This window comes from Perca flavescens, chromosome 16, assembly GCF_004354835.1.
Source record: "Perca flavescens isolate YP-PL-M2 chromosome 16, PFLA_1.0, whole genome shotgun sequence".
In the NCBI taxonomy this organism is placed as follows: Eukaryota; Metazoa; Chordata; class Actinopteri; order Perciformes; family Percidae; genus Perca; species Perca flavescens.
Genome location: NC_041346.1, coordinates 8,520,624 through 8,541,222, shown reverse-complemented (window position 1 = coordinate 8,541,222; position 20,599 = coordinate 8,520,624). Strand labels below are relative to the sequence as shown.

At 42.8% G+C, this 20,599-nt stretch overlaps 1 protein-coding gene across 2 annotated transcripts in view; it reads right to left on the bottom strand.

The window, feature by feature from the left end:
- The window catches only part of LOC114570760 (collagen alpha-1(I) chain), a 143,812-nt gene that overhangs the window by 61,561 nt on the left and 61,652 nt on the right, over positions 1-20,599 (bottom strand). For both annotated transcript variants that reach the window (XM_028601288.1, XM_028601289.1), the window contains 16 exons: positions 17,293-17,871; positions 14,100-14,144; positions 13,626-13,745; positions 10,629-10,667; positions 10,486-10,539; positions 10,306-10,359; positions 3,819-3,926; positions 3,646-3,699; positions 3,037-3,090; positions 2,803-2,847; positions 2,164-2,217; positions 1,187-1,231; positions 965-1,018; positions 477-521; positions 329-382; positions 165-209 (listed from right to left, as the gene is read on the bottom strand). In XM_028601288.1, coding sequence (XP_028457089.1) covers positions 165-209; positions 329-382; positions 477-521; positions 965-1,018; positions 1,187-1,231; positions 2,164-2,217; positions 2,803-2,847; positions 3,037-3,090; positions 3,646-3,699; positions 3,819-3,926; positions 10,306-10,359; positions 10,486-10,539; positions 10,629-10,667; positions 13,626-13,745; positions 14,100-14,144; positions 17,293-17,871 — 1,449 coding nt within the window. The remainder of the gene's footprint in view (positions 1-164; positions 210-328; positions 383-476; positions 522-964; positions 1,019-1,186; positions 1,232-2,163; positions 2,218-2,802; positions 2,848-3,036; positions 3,091-3,645; positions 3,700-3,818; positions 3,927-10,305; positions 10,360-10,485; positions 10,540-10,628; positions 10,668-13,625; positions 13,746-14,099; positions 14,145-17,292; positions 17,872-20,599) is intronic.

The window sequence follows — 20,599 nt, the reverse complement described above, 5'->3', positions numbered from 1 at the left end:
AAATCAACCCAAACCAACCAAGAAACGGACAAACAGTGCTGAAAACATGACATCCTTGGCAGAGCACCCTAAAAAGGGTAAACCTGAACACTTCACACTACAGGTTCTGGTATGACTTATACTGTGTGCAGCTGACCAAGTGAACGTGATGAGAACAAACTTACAGGATCTCCTTTAGGTCCAGGAGCACCGATCAGTCCTGGATGTCCCTGTCAGGATGAGCACATTGATTTTAACCTCCTGCACTTTACTGGCTGCAAAGTGAATGAAGCAGAAGCCCAACAAGTCCAAATTCCACATTAACAGTCTTGCCTTGAACTCTACTCACTTGGGGTCCTCTGAGTCCTGGAGGTCCCATCTGTCCCTCTAAACCTGGAGGCCCCTAAAAGAAAGAAAAAGAAGGTGCCGAACAGTCTCTAAACATGCCCAGCAAGTTGAATCACTGCAGCATATGTAGAGCCAAAAAAAATGTATACCTGTGGGCCTTTGGGACCAACACTGCCAGCAGGTCCCATGTCTCCCTGAAAGAAACAATAAACCATTTATACACAAAGGAAGTAACCTGCAAACTAAGACACTCTGTTTGAAACTCTATGAAACTTTCCAGGCATGAAGTATGAAATCAATAAAATTACATTTGCTTCATTTCATTTTACACATCACAGTTTCTACTCTATAAAAAGCAATTTTGATAATCCATTGATCATTTCATTGGTTCCAGCTTCTGCAATGTGAGAATATCTTTGGGGCTTTTGGAGTGTTGTTTGGACAAAACAAGCTATTTGAGGATGGTACCTTGGGCTAGAAATTTGGAGGTGGACAATTGTCATTGTTGTTTAACATTTAACAGTCTGACTAATACTCGATCAACTGAAAAATGTAAGAAATCTTTATTTGTGTGCCGTGCTAAAAAAAAAAAAAACACCTTTACCATTATTACTAAGTTGTTGGGGCGTAATCTTACCCTTGAGCCATTAACTCCTTGAGCGCCAACTATTCCTGTGATACCTGCTGCACCCTGTGACACACACACACACACACACACACACACACACACACACACACACACACACACACACGCACACACACACACACACACACACACACGCACACACACAAGCATCATACATGTATTCATAATTGACCCTAACAGACAAATATTTTGTCATCAAAACTGTGTGCTCACCGTCGGTCCTGGCAGACCTGGAGGGCCGTCCAGTCCCCTCTCCCCCTGGTGACAACAGGTTCACAGCAGCATGAGTGATGTCTTAAACACTGTCCATCGGTTCAGAATCTCTCACAATGAATACAACTATAAAAAGAATAATTCCCCTAAAATAATAAAAATCAGGCATTAACCACTCCTGCCTAATTCAGTCTATTAACTATACTGAAGTTTGTATTAAAGCCAAACACAGCCGCGTAGGCAGCAGGTAATTCTCAACCTTCATTCACATCACCAATTGATATAACTGCAAAAATGCACCAGATTTCTGCCCCTTCCTGCTCAAAGCATGCTGTAAAAACGGTTTAGAATATGGATGAATAGATGAATGTCTAACACATTTCTCCAAATTGCTCATGCTGCTAAATGTATTCGATGGCCAAAGGATGACACGGTTAGCCTGGGAAGACCCTGACCAACTTCTGGCAAATTTGAGATTTGCTCTGCAAGTCAGTCTGGCCAAGAGCCAAATTCAAGCCCATTTCCAATTTTTCCAAATCGAAGCACCAATCACAACCGTTGAGGCGGGCTTTACACGATGCCAATAGAGCAGCGACGGCGAGCAGCTTTTTGTTTACATTCAACATCGAAGCGCAGCAACCCGTTGATGCCGCTGTCGCTGCTACGTCACACAGATCGTTGGTCTGATTGGTTGAAGGAGTATCCAACTGCGCCCAGAGGCATTTGAGCGACATCCGTTGGTGACGCCCCTTTGGAAATGAGCTGTGAACGAACGTTCCCCAGACTCCACTCTCAGTTTCAACTGTACTGTCAATATCACCACATGGCAACATAGTGACGCAGTGGTGAACCAGTCTGAAAGGCATGATAACAACATTCACTTATAGAAGAAGCATTCCCAATAGTGCAAAGCAACAAAACAAGAGAGCTTAAGAACAACTTCCTGAGCAGCTATAGTCAGACAGCACATCACTCACATCAGGCCCATGGGGCCCCTCTGGCCCTTGGCCCCCTCGGTTCCCCTGTGGCCCCTGCAGAGAAGATTCAAGTATTCAATGTCAACTTTACAACAACATATTAAAATACATATAAAACGCTGTATTCAAAGCTAGGATTAATCAAACTGATTATGTCCTACTGGTCAGACTGTCTGTGTTAATACTATGAGGCAGTTTCTGATTTCATGCCATCGGGATTTCAAAGTAAACCCGAGAATAGGCCGGAGTCAGCGCCTCCCTGCCTGGGACTCCAAGTTCAAAGAGGGACTGGATTAGGGATTAAAAAGGATTCAGAGGCGCATGGCTTTCTTTCACAAAAGCTGATTGATTGTTGTGTTCTTATTTTACACCAGTTGGATTTGTAAGAAATGTGTTACGTTATTCTTATTTTTTTTTATTGATTCTGTAATGTGCTGGCACCTTGTCCAGCACATTGTACACAAAATGGTCCTAATGTATAAGCAGCTTAACGTCACAGAGAAAAGAGAACTGCTCCTGGTTTATGAACCACCTACTTTCTTTCCAAGGGTTCAGACTATAATGTAATATCCCTGCAGAAATTCCTGGTTTGCTGCACTTATAGAAAGGAACTAAACAGGAAGGGTACAAGAAACTCACCGGTGGTCCGACAGGACCAGGTGGGCCCAGTAAACCAGTAGAGCCCTAAAAAAAAAAAAAAAAAAAACACAGTACAAAATCGTTACACTATATCATATTGTTAAAAAAAAAAAAAAAAAAAAAGAGATGTCATTAAGAGCTAGAGGCAGTATGGTCTCTCTGTTTAAAAACAACCCAGTGAATTTCTATTTACATATTCAGGATGGATGATAATTAAATTGCACCAATGAGTACCTTCTCACCAGGTTCACCAATTTCTCCTCTTGGTCCCTTGAGGCCTATGAGACCCTGGAGAGGTAGAGAAAAAAAAACATATCTGCAGTGTAACAGTCACTATTAGCTTGCTTCACCCTGCAAACATGAGTGGCAATCAATTTTACATAAGTGACACGTTTCAGAACATGGAGGTCATGGGTTATCCTACAAGGGCATTGTCACGTCATCATTGTATGGCTACAATGCTGACAAGATTTAACATTTGAGAACTTTCTTTTGTTAAATGAAAAAAGGGTTTCGTAGAAAAGTATGTTAATATTTCTTCTATTACTTCGTACGGTTTTGTCACTAGTATCAAAAAGACTTAAAATGATAGCCAGGCCTAATTAGAACCAGTCAGCTGAAAATGGATACAAGTTTCAGCTACTCATATGTAAAACTTACCAAAAAGAAGGTTACAGATATCAGTCCAAGTACTGCATGTTTAAAACACGGCAGAAAGATGAACTGTGGCTCACACTGCATACAGTAGATCCATTCATTCTAGGCTCCAATTTCACAAACAGTAAATCTAGAATTACTGACTGCTTGTCCCTACTAAAGCAGCTGTGCCGTTTTATTCCTCACCTCATCACCTTTTTCCCCTTCGGACCCTCGTTCTCCTCTGTATCCCCACAGGCCCTGATGTCAATCAGAGACAAGATGGAAACATTTCAACCATCAAAACCACATCATTTGCCAACTATAAACACACTTATGCTGCACGTGCGCTGTTTAACTAGTGTGCAGAATGTGCTCACCGGCGTTCCAGGATCACCAGGTGACCCGGGCTGACCATCTTCTCCATTTTCCCCGTCTCTCCCTGGGGCCCCGGCTCGTCCTGGAGGGCCCCGGAGACCCCGCTCGCCCTATCAGACAACATAAAATATCACCGCTGTTGATGCTGACTGCTTCCCTGTCAGCCTGTTAGCGAATAGCGATGACATCGTTCTAAGATACCCTAACACAACAACCGAGAAATAACAAAAGTAACACAAAAAAAGTGTGACATCGCAACACTCTGCAGCTGCGGTGGGCTTCACACTGGGAAAGCTACATTATAAATTATAGGTTTGCACCGTGAAGACACTGAACCTCTCCACCACTCAGTGGAGCCATTTATCACACAGACAAGGCATTACCTGAATAACAACACACTGTCGAGAGGACGGTGGCCTGCAATAACTCTGCCTGCAGACAGGAGGGAAACATGTACATATTCACAAGGAATGGCTCCACCACCTGTGCTGGCAGTGGACAGCATTATACTCTAAGCTGCGGAGGATGATGGTTGATGGATACGGTGTTACACATGGCGTGACTGAGTATTTATTTATTTATTTATTTTATTGCAAATACAATTTGCAAAAGATCAGATTCAGATTTGTTGGATACATACAAGTGCAGCAAAATCATCAAGTGGAATGTTCACAGACAAAATGAACAAAGATTTATTGATCGTGAGTTTAATTTTGTCACACTGCCAGACAGTGCATAAATGTCCCTTTAGCCTCATTGCATTTAAAACAAAGGTCAGGTATATTACTGTTGTATTTATTCAATTTAACAGGAGTTGTGTATGTCTGCATCAGCCAATTACATCGGAGTAGCTTTAAATTAGAGTTTGCTGTTTTTTTCTGTAATGCGTCACAAGTTTTCTTCCTATTGTTTTCTGAAATGTCCTCTTTTAAGTCCGCCCTCCATGTCTCAAGTCATACTATTGATATTTCTCTAGAGTCAGATGCAAGCCAGTTATATATTGATGAAATCAAACCCCTCTCATTAGAATCCATCCATCCATCCATCCATCTTCGTCCGCTTATCCGGTGTCGGGTCGCGGGGGGAGCAGCTCCAGCAGGGGACCCCAAACTTCCCTTTCCCGAGCAACATTAACCAGCTCCGACTGGGGGATCCCGAGGCGTTCCCAGGCCAGGTTGGAGATATAATCCCTCCACCTAGTCCTGGGTCTTCCCGAGGCCTCCTCCCAGCTGGACGCGTGCCTGGAACACCTCCCTAGGGAGGCGCCCAGGGGCATCCTTACCAGATGCCCGAACCACCTCAACTGGCTCCTTTCGACGCAAAGAGCAGCGGCTCTACTCCGAGCTCCTCACGGATGAGTGAGCTTCTCACCCTATCTCTAAGGGAGACGCCAGCCACCCTCCTGAGGAAACCCATTTCAGCCGCTTGTACCCTGGATCTCGTTCTTTCGGTCATGACCCAGCCTTCATGACCATAGGTGAGGGTAGGAACGAAAACTGACCGGTAGATCGAGAGCTTTGCCTTCTGGCTAAGCTCTCTTTTCGTCACAACGGTGCGATAGATTGAATGCAATACCGCACCCGCTGCGCCGATTCTCCGACCAATCTCCCGCTCCATTGTCCCCTCACTCGCGAACACAACCCCAAGGTACTTGAACTCCTTCACTTGGGGTAAGGACTCATTCCCTACCTGGAGAAGGCATTCCATCGGTTTCCTGCTGAGAACCATGGCCTCAGATTTAGAGGTGCTGATCCTCATCCCAACCGCTTCACACTCGGTTGCGAACCGATCCAGTGAGTGCTGAAGGTCGCAGGCCGATGATGCCATCAGGACCACATCATCTGCAAAGAGCAGCGATGAGATCCCCAGCCCACCAAACTGCAACCCCTCCCCACCCCGACTACGCCTCGATATCCTGTCCATAAATACTACAAACAGGATTGGTGACAAAGCGCAGCCCTGGCGGAGGCCAACCCTCACCTGAAACGAGTCCGACTTACTACCGAGAACCCGGACACAGCTCTCGCTTTGGTTGTACAGAGATTGGATGGCCCTGAGAAGAGACCCCTCACCCCATACTCCCAGCACCTCCCACAGTATCTCCCGGGGACCCGGTCATACGCCTTCTCCAAATCCACAAAACACATGTAGACCCGGTTGGGCATACTCCCAGGCTCCCTCCAGGATCCTTGCGAGTGAAGAGCTGGTCCGTTGTTCCACGACCAGGACGGAATCCGCATTGTTCCTCCTCAACCCGAGGTTCGACTATTGGCGAACCCTCCTTTCCAGCACCTTGGAGTAGACTTTACCAGGGAGGCTGAGAAGTGTGATACCCTATAATTGGCACACACCCTCTGGTCCCCCTTTTTTAAAAGGGGAACCACCACCCCAGTCTGCCACTCCTTTGGCACCGTCCCAGACTTCCACGCAATGTTGAAAAGGCGTGTCAACCAGGACAGCCCCTCCACACCCAGAGCCTTGAGCATTTCTGGGACGGATCTCATCAATCCCGGGGCTTTGCCACTGTGTAGTTGTTTGACTACATCAGTGACTTCCGCTTGGGAAATCGACGACAATCCCCCATTATCCTCCAGCTCTGCCTCTAACATAGAGGGCGTATTAGTCGGATTCAGGAGTTCCTCAAAGTGCTCCTTCCACCGCCCTATTACCTCCTCAGTTGAGGTCAACAGTGTCCCATCCTTACTGTACACAGCTTGGATGGTTCCCCGCCCCCTCCTGAGGTGGCGAACAGTTTTCCAGAAGCACTTTGGTGCCGACCGAAAGTCCTTCTCCATGTCTTCTCCAAACTTCTCCCACACCCGCTGCTTTGCCTCTTTCACGGCAGAGGCTGCAGCCCTTCGGCCCTTCGGTACCCTGCAACTGCCTCCGAGTCCTCCGGGATAACATATCCCGGAAAGACTCCTTCTTCAGTTGGACGGCTTCCCTGACCACCGTTGTCCACCACGGTGTTCGTGGGTTACCGCCCCTTGAGGCACCTAAGACCCTAAGACCACAGCTCCTCGCTGCAGCTTCAGCAATGGAAACTTTGAACATTGTCCACTCGGGTTCAATGCCCCCAGCCTCCACAGGGATGCACGAAAAGCTCCGCGGAGGTGTGAGTTGAAAGTCTGTTGGACAGGGGCCTCCTCCAGACGTTCCCAATTTACCCGCACTACACGTTTGGGCTTACCAGGTCTGTCCAGAGTCTTCCCCACCCTCTGACCCAACTCACCACCAGATGGTGATCGGTTGACAGCTCTGCCCCTCTCTTCACCCGAGTGTCCAAAACATACGGCCTCAGATCAGATGAAACGATTATGAAATCGATCATTGACCTTCGGCCTAGGGTGCTCTGGTACCAGGTACACTTATGAGCATCCCTATGTTCGAACATGGTGTTCGTTATAGACAATCCATGACTAGCACAGAAGTCCAACAACAAACAACCACTCTGGTTTAGATCAGGGAGGCCGTTCCTCCCAATCACGCCTCCAGGTGTCTCCATCATTGCCCACGTGTGCGTTGAAGTCCCCCAGCAGAACAATGGAGTCCCCCACTGGAGCCCCATGCAGGACTCCAGTCAAGGTCTCCAAGAAGGCCGAATACTCCGAACTCCTGTTTGGTGCATATGCACAAACAACAGTCAGAGTTTTCCCCCACAACCCGCAGGCGTGGGGGAGGCGACCCTCTCGTCCACCGGGTAAAACTCCAACACAGCGGCGCTCAGCCGGGGCTTGTGAGTATCCCCACACCCGCCCGGCGCCTCACACCCTGGGCAACTCCGAGAAGAAAAAAAGAGTCCAACCCCTATCCAGGAGTATGGTTCCAGAACCAAGACTGTGCGTGAGGTAAGCCCCACCAGATCTAACCGGTAGCGCTCCACCTCCCGCACCAGTTCCGGCTCCTTCCCCACAGAGAGGTGACGTTCCACGTCCCCAGAGCCAGCGTCTGCTGCCCGGGTCTGGTCCGTCGATGCCCCTGACCTTCACTGCCACCCATGTGGCATCGCACCCGACCCCAACGGTTCCTCCCACAGGTGGTGGGCCCATGGGATGGAGAGGGAGTTGCCACGTAGCTTGTTCGGGCTGTGCCCGGCCGGGCTCCGTGGCAAACCCGGCCACCAGGCGCTCGCCGACGAGCCCACCGTCTGGGCCTGGCTCCAGACGGGGGCCCCGGGCTTCCTCCGGGCAGGGTCACTCCATCTCTGCTTAGCTTTTTCATTGGGGTTTTTTGATATATATATATATTTCATTAGAATCGTTTGATATAATTATTTCTAAGGGTGAGAGTGCAGGAATTGGTTTTGCATAGAAGAAATAAAGTTCCTCACTTGGAGATATTAAAAATATATATTATATAGAGTTTTTTAACCTATATTTAACTACTGTAGGGTTATTTCACTTCATGCAATGTGCTCTTTTTCACAATCACCCTGCTATAGTCACTTTTACACACAAGTGACAATTATTTTCATTAATAATTTGATTCACCATTCAGTCTATAAAATATCATAAAAAGGGCTCAAGGTGACCTTCTATACCAGGAGAACCCTAGAGGTAAAAAAAAATATGATGATATGCAGGAATACATAAGGAACAATATTATTCTTTTAGTTTTGAAAATTTTATTTCAAATAAGTAGTAAATTGCGAGTAACCATGTGCCCAATGAAGTGGACGTCATGCATTGCTAAGTATATTTTCCAACACGTCATGTGGTTGATTCATCTTTTATGATGACTATATTGGTTGAGATTCAGTGCATTTTGGGTATATTTATGTTAGTTTTGGAGTCTGTAACTCTCTGAAAAAAATCATATTTTTGAAAAAAAAGTGAAGATTTGTTTTTTTCATGCCCTAAGAAGAGTAAAAAAACATAAAAAAAATTTGTTTTGACTCAGGCTTTCATAATTCATGCATCAAAGGGTTAACCATTGTCTAGACCAGTGAGTTGTTTTCAACCTCCTTCACAAAAGAGCATTTTGGGATTGACTGATTTGAATCTTTTTACGAGGCCAGTGCAGCTAACATTAGATTATTTATCGATTCACAAGAATAAAAAGCAAAAATTAGAGCATAGCTTTAAAACAAACATAATTATTCTGGCTTTCTTTGCCATTAATCACCTTGCAAACCCAGAGATTTATCTTGTGCTTTCCAGAGCCTGGACAAGGTTGAAAATCACTTGGCCTAGACTACACAGGCATCACACAACCCAACAAATGATTACACGCATTCAACGTGTGTACATCAGTACTGACAGACAACCAAGTGACATCATCGACAAGATCACCTCTGCTTAATTCTGCACAAATAGAAATGTGCTTTTGTTCATGGAGGATGCACAGTGACTCAAACACAAACAGTGGATCCATATTCTCTGCCACACGAGATCTAAACAGAGCAGACACCAAAGGCTGTTGCACTGTACACACCAGTGTTTCCAACTATCTCAAACCACACTGTTTGGACCTCAGTACCCACTCATTACCCATCTGAGACCTCACAGAATATATGGCAATAGGCTCTAGGTTTCCATATGGCCACAGTGGACTTCTAGGACACATGTTAATGTACTTTAAGATGGTTTTGGAGATGGATGTCACACAATTGAATTTACCTTTACAAGCTGTTCACCCAAACAAATGAAGTCAAAGGTTTTTCAAATTTGATGTGATTAAATGACAAGAAGGGAGGTCTCAATGAGAGAACTCATGAAAAGACACAAGAGGAATTGAGAAAACTAGATCAACTACAGCTCAGCATAATCAAATTTAGAAATAAATGTGGAACGTCTTAAATATGGCAATAAAATTACTTTTATTGTTTATTCTCTCAATATGAGAATGGTTACATCACATGGAGTTCCATGCATGAGGGTTTCCAAACATCCACTCCCTTTAACCACACTCACTCTGCTCCACCAGCTATATAACACTTGATTTAACTCAACACTGGATCCACCGGTGGATCTATTTTTACAAACTCATATTGCATGGGCAGGCATGGTTCAAGCCCACAGAAATTAAATTTAAACTTTGATCAACATCCCAAAGTTTCCTATATTATGACACCAAAAATATCTGATTTCATTAAGTGGAAATTAACATAAAATGATGCCCAAAATAGCAACAGTATTTCCATTTGCGGTCATTGTACCACCATAAAATGAATGTGGATTTTTATTTTGACTATTTTAGTTCAATAAAAATTTTAAGAAACTCAAGACATTCAAGAGGAAAATTAAAAGACATGGGGAGATTTTACATTAAGAGAATGTATGTTTTTTGCCTGCCTTGATTGACAGGCCTTTCAGGCTATTACATTTAGCAGTGTCCGTTTCCCCCAGGCAGCAACTGCCTACCCCAAAATTACATTTTCTGAATCTACAAAAGACAAATCTCTGGCAAATTTGAGGTTTTGAAGCATCTCAGAAACCTACACTGACAAAGTTTTTTTCTGGATAAGAAAGTCATGGTTTGGGTGCTTACCATCTCTCCTGGCATCCCTGGTCGTCCTCGCTCCCCAGCGTAACCAGGTGGTCCCTGAGAAAGATGAGCAGAAGAAAAAACCATTCACCAATTCAGAATTACTCAACATAGACAGAATGTTATTAATGTGAAATATTCAGGTTCATCATTTGCATTCATAATTGTGAGTGAATCTTCAACCTGTATGCCGGGCTTGCCCATCTCTCCAGGTGGTCCTGGAGGGCCTTCTTTACTCTGAAGGAGAAACCAGCCTCAGGTCAGCAGGAACTAACAGAACAACTAAATCCTAACAAAAAAGATATTAATTGTCAAAGCATACTTACAGGCCAACCAGCATGAAGTAACTGGTAGAAATTGGTTTGCTACAGGAGAATGGAAACACACAGGATAAGTTACAGATCCAGGATCCAGAACAAACAGAGACAATTGCATAAAAGGACGTAAAAAAAAAAAAAAAAAAAAAAAAAAGTACATGGATGATACCAATCCTCATTTGCAACCAAATAACTGAAATTCCACCATCTTCTCCCAAACGTCAGTCTCTGTAGTTAAAAATCTATCTTTGCCTACCCTCATTCAGAATGAATAGATTATATGAATAACCTCTGCAGGTTCTCCACAAGAAGTTCAAAGCACATACAGTAACAAATCGCCTTCACAAACTAATAACAGACTTTTATTTCAGTTCTCCTTTTTCAAAAACGGCATTCTCCATCATGCTGACATACTAGTGAGTGTATTCTATAACATACAGCTGCAGCCACTTCATAGAGATTAAACAGATGAGGACAGAGCATACGCTTGCACGCACTCTAACTGAAGGGTCTGAGCTTTTACAGATAGTGTGGGGATCATGCGGGTCCAGGTAAGATGGCTTAGCTTCGAGCAAAATTTGATGTCCAGGGTTCCTTTTAGGTGACTGACAGTGAATTACTCAAGGGTGAGAAGAGCAAGGAAAAGTCTCTTGGCTGGGTAATTTAACTGCAAGGATGTTTTAAAAGAACACTAGGAAATGTGATGGCTTATAAAAAAGGATAAGAGATAGATACAAGGGCGTAACTTTGGGTTCAACATTGGGGGGGTTGAGATCTCCACCCAGGGCTGTGTATATAAAAATATTATATAATATAATGGAATATAAGGCAGTAAGGGGGCTTTTACATTAGGGACCTGGGCCCAGATCCTACGGTTGACCCCAAAGTCCTGCTCGTTTGATAAGTGTGAACACATCCATGCCCAAATCCACTTGAAAATGTGGTCATTACAGTTCATGTGTTCTCCCATATGGTTTGCATCAGGTGTAAAAACCAGCTGTACCAAAACACGGAAGTTGACTCCAACTATCTAGGGAGGTACCGGGACATGTATGCCCAAATAGGCTGTTTCACATTCATTTTAAGAGCAAAACAACATGCTCTACATATTTCAACAAGTTCAGTTATTTTGCACCACATTTGTAATGTATCAAATCTGTTATTCCAGTATTAGTAAAATTGATATTTAGCTTCAGCCATTTAATAGTCATACTATTATTTAACTGTATTTAATTCCATACTATTCTGTAAAAAAATATTTGCAGCATTGTGGGTTGGTCAAATATGTATTTCTCCCACTTTATTTCACGGGCCCTGGAAAAAAAAACTTTCAAAAGCATCCTGGGAAAGTAAAAACTGTTTTAGTATCACAGCTAACAACAATAAAAGGACCGAAAATGAATAAAATATGGACAAAAGACTATTAATATTGGATCTAAAGTATGGATTTATTGAACAAAGTCCTCTGAAAGAAATACGAGTTCCAGAAAAAGAAGTGCAGACTTTGGACTGGGCTTTTACACTTCTCTGCATACTGAATAAACTCACAAAGCGCTCACGAGTCGCACCAGCTGTGCTGGTGCTTGAAAAACACGGAGAAGGGTTGGGCGCAACCAAGTCTCACACAGAGGGGTTGTGTGAAAAAATGTTTTTTTGGCATGCCAATCACTTATCATACATTCGTCATTATGATAAGATTTTTGGGGAAGTTAAACCCCTCATCCCCCCCCGGAAATTACGCCTATGGATAGATACACATTTCATCAGTCTGCTTTCAGTATTGAGAGGAGTCCAGAATGTGTTTAGCAGAGCTTAGCCCAAAAACCGCAGGCAGGGGAAAACAGTTAGCCTCCTTCAAAAGCGGGAAAAACCATTTTCTAACAACTCCAAAATGATAAGTAAGTTATATCTTGTTAGTATGTTAGCTAACATGACATTTAAGAAACAGCTGGGTTTTTTTCTGAGAACTTCTGAGATGTTACGTGTGGTCTCAAGTGCCCACTGGTTGTTGGTCAGTAAAGAGACCCAATTGGTATGCTAGTTGCTTGTTAAATCATAATATCTGACAGATTAGCTGTTGGAAATCACTTGACAGAGCCAGGCTACCAGCCTTTCTGTATCCAGTCTTTGTGTTAAGCTAGGTTAAACCTGTCTCTGCATGGACTATTCTCACATTTTTAGGTTTAGCTGATTTTAAGGTCACAATTTGATTACATTTTCATTTTAAATATTTTTTTTTCCAAGGACAGCAATGTCACAATAAGAGCCTGGCAGAAGGGTACTTTGTAAACAAGAGTTTGAGCTTTTCAGTGTTAAGGTGCAATTGAATGTATGCTGTCAGCCAGTGAGCTACGTTGTGTCTGTTGTTGCTGTGTATTTCTTTGAATGTGCCCAAGTAGGCAGGGAAGAAGAGGAAAAAATACTGGGGGAATCGCTGATCCTGTTTTTGATTTCGATAGTTGAAACTGAAAGCTCATTTCGAACGATTTTCAATAAAAAAAAAATCCAAAGAGCGACAGCCTTAGTAGCTATGTTTATGACTAATATTTATGGGTGTACATGTTCAGATGTTATCTTTATTGTTGGATTGTAAAGTATTATAGGAAGTACAGATGAAAGAGCCATTATGTTTAGGACAGGAGCTTTGGTCCACATTTTAGCCAACATACCTTACTGAAAGCACAAGGGTCACGCTGAGCATAAGCTGCCAGTGGGAAGTCCCCTTAGAGAGTCTCTTTCTTCAGAACTTAGGGTTAAGTTTAGAAGTAGATGGCAGTTTGCAAGGGGGTGGACCAGACGGTCTGTCTAGAAACATTTTATGTCTATTGTAACAATGTCTAGTGGTCATCCTAACCATAAATAAGTAGGCGTTTAACATTATTTTTTTAAGCTCAAGTTATGAAAGAGGACTGACTCCATACGGTGAGAGAAATTAAGATAAGAGAAAAACAACTTGCTGTAAATACTGCACTGAACAAAAGGAGTACGTTGTGGTCACCAGCTTACCTGAAAGGCAGCCCATTCCTCTGCTGTGTTCTTCCACAGGTAGAGGGTTGGTAAACCCGGCGGTCCAGGAGCTCCTGGCTCCCCTGTTTTTCCTGAACGCCCTTCAGGGCCAAGTTTACCCTATGAGAGATGTAAAGGAAGTGGTATGTTTATGCAAGACAAATCAATTTATATTGAATACTTAGTATCATAGCACAGCCTTGTTTTTTAGCATCGCAGAAGTTTGATGCAATAATTGGTGTCAGGCATAAATAATCTACACAGGCTTAATGGGGGAAGGGACAGGCGTTTTTTTATAGCAGTAGTTATCATAATGTTGAAAGGGAAGCTGAGCTTTAAAACAAGATATAGCCTTAGATGCCATTTTAGAGGTGCGCAGAACAGAGGTGTACTTAAATCCTGAAAAAGGAGTCAAGTGGACTAACTTACAGTACCACATCATCATAGGTTATGTCCTAAACAAGCTTCTCTTACCTTATCACCTTTAAACCCAGGCGGGCCAGCCTCACCAGGACAGCCCTGCCAAACAAGTAACAACTCTTAATAAAACAGGATCAAAACAATAGAGGAAAAACAACCCTTCAAAATACAAAATGTATACAAACTGAAGTAGAACACAAAACCACAAGTAAACCATTGCTCAAACTGTAAAACTGACAAGCAAAGCACCAGATCCTTGTCAAACCTCACAGTTTGTGGCCCATTTGACTGCCTGTTGAAAAGCAAAAGACTCATTTTTAGGTCAGACTCACAACACCTTAAATGTCTATAAAAAACTAAGATGTTATGGCTTAAAAGTATTGAGATATACAGTAATTATTAGTTTAAGCTGCTTGGTATTGTGTGGATCATTGATGTACTGTGTCCTTTTAAGTGCAACTTCCTGTGGGATCTGAAATTTGTTATAAATCCAATAATAAATGTCACTACATCTTTACTAGGGATGGGCATGAGTACTCAGTACGGTATTTGGTTATCAGTATTAGTTTAATGTATAGAGTACGTGCTTTTTTTTAAAACTGTCAATGTCTTACTACAATGTGCTACTATGACAAGTTGCACATGCCAGCCACCAAGCTAATGCATACGGTATCGTTAACACTCAAAAAGTTAGTTTTAGTAGGATTGTTTTGACCACGGATAACAGCACTGGGTTACCCATCGATTGAATTCGCCACAAAACGTTAAAGTCAACAACATTTACATATTTGTGCTTGTATTGGAAGTAATAAATAAAAATAAATTAGCAATATTAAAATATAACGGACAAAGCAGAGGCTTAGAAAACCATAGTCTATATTAGGCATGGGCCAGTTATCGGTTTCAAGGTAAAAAGTCACGGTTTTAAAACTACTTTTAAAACAAAAATTTCCCGTCACACTGTTCCTAAGGTAGGAGTTGTTTTGTTTTTTTTGTCTTCAAGGACAGAAAGTGCAGTTTAAAAATCCGTCTCCCTGCCAGTGTGCAGTGTGTTTCAAAATAAAGTACATTGTGTTTGGGTGCCTGGTTAGCTCAGTTGGTAGAGCAGGCACACATATGCAGAGGTTTATTCTTCGACGCAGAAGGTCCAGGGTTCCAATGTGACCTGTGATGGTTTTCCTGCATGTCTTCCCCCTCTCTCTCACCCCTTTCCTAACTCAGCTTTCCTATCAAATTAAGGCAGAGACCCCCAAAAAATAAAAATACATTGTGTTCAATGGAGAAAAAAAAAGCTGTAATTGCAATACCAGGAAACCGTGATATTTTTGCTGAAGGTTATCATACCGTCAGAATCTCATACCGGCCCATGCCTAGTCTATATCGACGACGTTTCATTTCCGGGATTGTTCAGGTGCAGCCGGAAATTCTGCCGGATGACCATCATTTTCGACCGGATGTCCGTCACCTTCCGCTTTCTTTGTGTTGGCATTTTTAACCTCCGGTGGATTTGTGAGGACTATGGTTAACTGCTCCTCAGATCTCTGCAGGGTAAATCCTGACACATAGCTAGACTATCTGTCCAATCTGAGTTTTCTGTTGCACAACTAAAACAACCTTTGAACGTACACATGTTGCACCAAAACAAGTTCCTTCCCGAGGCTATTTTGCAGCGGCACCGTTGCTCTGACAGGCGCCTAGCGCCGCCCAAGACAACTGTGATTGGTTTAAAGAAATGCCAATAAACCAGAGCATGTTTTTCTCCCATCGCGGAATGCTGTGTGGACTAGCCAGACCCTCCTCCGCAGCGCTGTGGATGTAGGTCTGGTAATGCGAGACTAAGAAAACATGACACTGAGTCAATTATGTTCTACATCTACTACTGCACTTGAGCAACAGCCAGTCACCAATACCATTTAATGCACTTGCCAACCAATCAGAGAAGAGATGGTTTTCTGTGGCTTTGCCATAGTAACATTCTTTTGTACCGCCCTAAAAACACATGCTTTTTACTAAAATATTAAGTTTAACACCATACTTGTAAAGTCGAATAAATACTACAAAAAGCAAGCAAGATCTGAAATGCAGCACATGAGAAGGGAAACTGGACTGTAGTCTTCCTTCATGTTCCCTACAGCCGTCTTCAATCACAGTAATCGTGCTGATCCTGTGGATTTTATGGCAGCGTGACTCCAGAGACCGGCCCAGACGTGACCAGATGTGCAGTCTGGTTCTGGTTCTGTCTGCCCTGCAGTCCCAGTGATGACCCACCTCTTGCACCAGGTAAACTATCCGGTTGGACAGTATAAAATGACTTTACCCCTTAGCACCAATCAGATAACTTGGCAGCCAGAAGGAAAGATTGTCACATTGAGTAACTCTATGACTCCTTAACTGTGCGGTTCCCTTAGTGCTCAGATGGCAGCATCAAAGACATGTGATCAACATATGTTTGAGCAGTGTAACCTTCCCTGATCAGAGTCAGATGGCAGCTGATGGAGAACAGCTCTTGTAAGCTGTAAAGCATAAACCGACGTCACACTTTCTTCATTCACAGCGCTTGTCCTAACTTTTTTATCTCATCCGACAACAGTCAGTTTTGATATGATACATCAAATGTCCTGTTAAATCAGTGGGAAACAAGCCTTGGCAAACAATCTCCAAACAACTTCAATAATATAAACTACATAAACAATAATTTCCTCTTGAGCAGTTTACATTAGGGGTGGGGGGAAAAAAAAAATCCATACAGTATAGTATCGCGATATTTTTGGTGGCAATACTGTATCGATACACAGACGGCAAGTATTGATCTTTTATGATATATGTGTCTGTCTGCTTGACAATCCCATTTTGCAGCAATAAAATTGAAGTGAGATGAACAAACAGAGAAATGTATCTTTTTTGATAAAACAGATGTTGACAACATTTTCCTTTGGGGACATCATTTGAAATTGGGAAAAATCTGAAGTTGGAAAAAAGGTAGTACATTGCAATATATCGCAGAGTACTGCAATATGTTTAAAATCGCAATAATATCGTATCATGACCCAAGTATCGTGATGATATCGTATCGTGAGGCCTCTGGTGATTCCCACCCCTAGTTTACATCAGGCAGGGCAACTTAAAGAGGACTTCTTACTTTCTCTACTGTCGCTTGGGGGAAAAAAATGCACTGATTACACTTGGATACATATGGTAGCATTAAAACAATGGCATAAAGCAACAAGAAGATCATTGGCACACTCACTTCTTGCCCTGAGGGACCCATTCGGCCCATTGGTCCTCTCTGGAGCCGGTACATTTTGCCATCTGAGCCCAGGACCAGGTTTTCTTCTTTGGATACAATGGTAACAATGGCATTGTCTGGTTGTTTACCATTGGTGATGGGTCTCCCCTCCTCGACTACCGCCTTTGCAGATGTCCCAGAGTCTGTGGACGTTCTGGGATCTGATGGGATCTTAGGTACAGGAAATCCCACTGAGGGCTTTTTGGGGGCACCTCCGACATCCAGGTCAATGATGTCACCGAATGGTTTTCCGGGGGAAAGCGGTGTCGTCCTCCCACCGGAGTCAGCCTTCTTGTCTGTGGTAATGTTCTCCTCCTGTTTAGAGGGCAGTTCAGGCTTTCCTTTTTGGCTTCCCTTAAGTACATTTCTGGAAGGTTTCCACTGAGGGTTGACTTGTCCACCAATGTGGAAGGTCGGATCCAACAAGTCTGTGTCCTCGTCCACTACAAAGACATCCCCACGACCTACTGAACCTTTCCGATTGGATCCTGAAGGCACCGTCCCGTCCCCTCGAGAACTCCCTCGCCGCAGAAACAGATTCTGAAACAAAACAAGTATTAGGACTGATTCGAGAACAGTCTTTCAGATATTTCAACAGCAGATTTCTGGTTGATCATTTTTGGAATAATGAGTGAAGCACAAATAATCTGGGGGACCCATTCACCCTCCAGGAAATTTAGTAATAGTAAAAGAAATAATCTGTGATCCACAATACAACAAATCGCTATTCAGAATACAGAAATAGTAAACTTTAAACATCTCATGCCTGCACACAAGATGGAGGACTGAAAATAATTTATGTAAGCAATGCTATTCCTACTTAAAAGACCTAAACTTGTCTCCTACGTACAACCCTCAGAAAAAAAAAACATTGCTGCAGACTTTCTTCACTTTTTGAACTGTCAACGCTTCACGGACATCTGGCATAATTTTGTCTGCCTTCAAGTCGATTAGTTTCTCATCTTTTCAAGACAGTAATCCTTGATCTGCACATCATTACTGATTTGGATCACAATACTTTTCAAAACACTTGACTTTGGTTAACATTTCCGTGGTTGTCACCGAGTTGCCTGTTGGAGCCAAACCACACAATATGTTTATTTTTTAGCATTGAAGCTCTCCACAGTGCTGGAGCATCCGTTTGATCTTCAACCTTCATTATCGTAGCACAGGGATCACATCTACATTTTTCATTATGTTACAATGTGGTTGGGATACCGTTGCTGTTTTATTGTAGACATTGACAATAAAGCTCTCTTCTACTAAACTATAAAACACATTTTCTAACAATCAAATACCACTGAAATACCTGACATTATGTACCTCTGTTATCCTTGTACTGGTACTCAGGTTAGAGCATGCATCTCTGCTTATCTAGATGGATGTTCAACAAGTTTAACATTAATCTCCAAACAAGTGATCTTAACGTTTTTACAAGCTCCTTACTGGAAGACCTCCTCCTTAAGACTTAGAGCAATACAGTGCCTCAGGTCCACATATCAAAAGCCTTGGTGTGGTTCAACTTAACTCTGTATATAAGGCCCATATATATCCTGCAGGTTTGCTCCTATAACAAACTCTCCATCATGGACTCATTCACAATTCTAGTTTTAGTCCAATTTGAACTACTTCCACTCCCTCCTGTCACCTCATCTTCACAGCAAGACAGCTGAGTCACTTCCGAGGTTTTGTCATAGGAAGAAAACTGGCTTATAATAAAACAATTGTATTGTTCTCACTGTAAATCAGTTTGGTTAAGAACATCAGCTGTCACAATGTGACCTTATTATCGACTCGCATGAATAATCTCCCAAAACAAACAGCAATTTAAAGTTATGTGGTATCCAGAGGTGACAGAGAAAAAAACACCACAAAATCGACAACATGCAAAACACTATGACCCAAGCATTTCCCTTGTTTGTCATCACACACTCTCTCACCCACACTCTCTCACCCACACACCCACACACCCACACGGCCTCGGGAAACAGTGGTGCAGTGAGAGAGGCCTTTCAGGGGAAGGGACCAAAGGGCAGTACATTTTGTTTGATGGCCCTAATGGGCTGAAATGGAGAGCACTGAGGAGAAGCCGAGAGGCATATGGAGAGCAGGAGGAGGAGAGGGAAGGAGTGTGATTACAGATTTTCTTTTTCTCAGAGTAGAGCAGAGTTGAGGTGTTAGTCTGGTAGGTAGGTGGTTGGGATGTAGATGTTCGGGATTAGCTTTGACGGTTTGTATTTTGTTTATATCTTGTATACACTGAAAATCTTTATTATAACACAGTCATTTCCACCTTTTTAATTTCCGACTTTTTCTCTTCTCGTAAACCCAATCACAATGTTTGTTTACAATAACTTCCGGGTAGAAAACTCCTGCATCCCAACTGGATATATTCTCATCTCATTTAACTAAAATGCATGTTTGATGCTTTCATGTCAACACTTTCAGTAACATTAGGTATAAGGACTTTTGACCTGTTCAACACAGACTAAAGAAAATGACACCACCCAAACTGGCAGTTAGTATGACCGGCGGTGAGATGTTGCTGTTCGTAACACTAGAATTGGTTTATGGAAGGCGTGAGCAAAACAACAAGATACAGAAAATAAGCACAGCAGAAACGTCAGATAGGTCGGACCTCCGTGTTTAACTATATATCTTTAAACATTACAGTTACGGCTGAAAATGACAACAGAATAAACAAGTTTGCCGATTTTGCTCAAATACCGTTAGTTCCTTCTGAACTGGTACAATATTTTTAATGCTGCCAAACTTCCCACACTACCTTATTCAGGGATGCACAGATACCACTTTTTTTAAGATCAAGTACAAGTACTTACATTTGGGTACTTGCCGATACCTAGTACCGATACGAGTACTTAATAATCCCTCTGGGGTCCGAGGGTGTTTTCAGACACACAGATGGTTTTGGCCTGCTCTGATATTGTTGTCAATTAGAACAAAGCAGTATTTTCAAAGTACCATGCCCTTTTTCTATTCAAAGCTCAGTGCCTGGGCCTGGACATTTCCCCGGGCTAGTGTCAATAAAATAAATCATATAATTCCTAATGTCAAAATACTGAGTGAAGTTTAGAAAGAATGAAGAACGCAAAGTCCTATGACGTCATTCACGTGCATATTAAGTACCCATGTTGATTTACCGCTCCAGCGGAGAGGATGGTTTGTTTACGCCAGCAGCTAAGTTCACAAGATTTTGTCCAAATTTAAAGACTTGTGACTAACTATAACAGTTAAAACAGTTCGACTA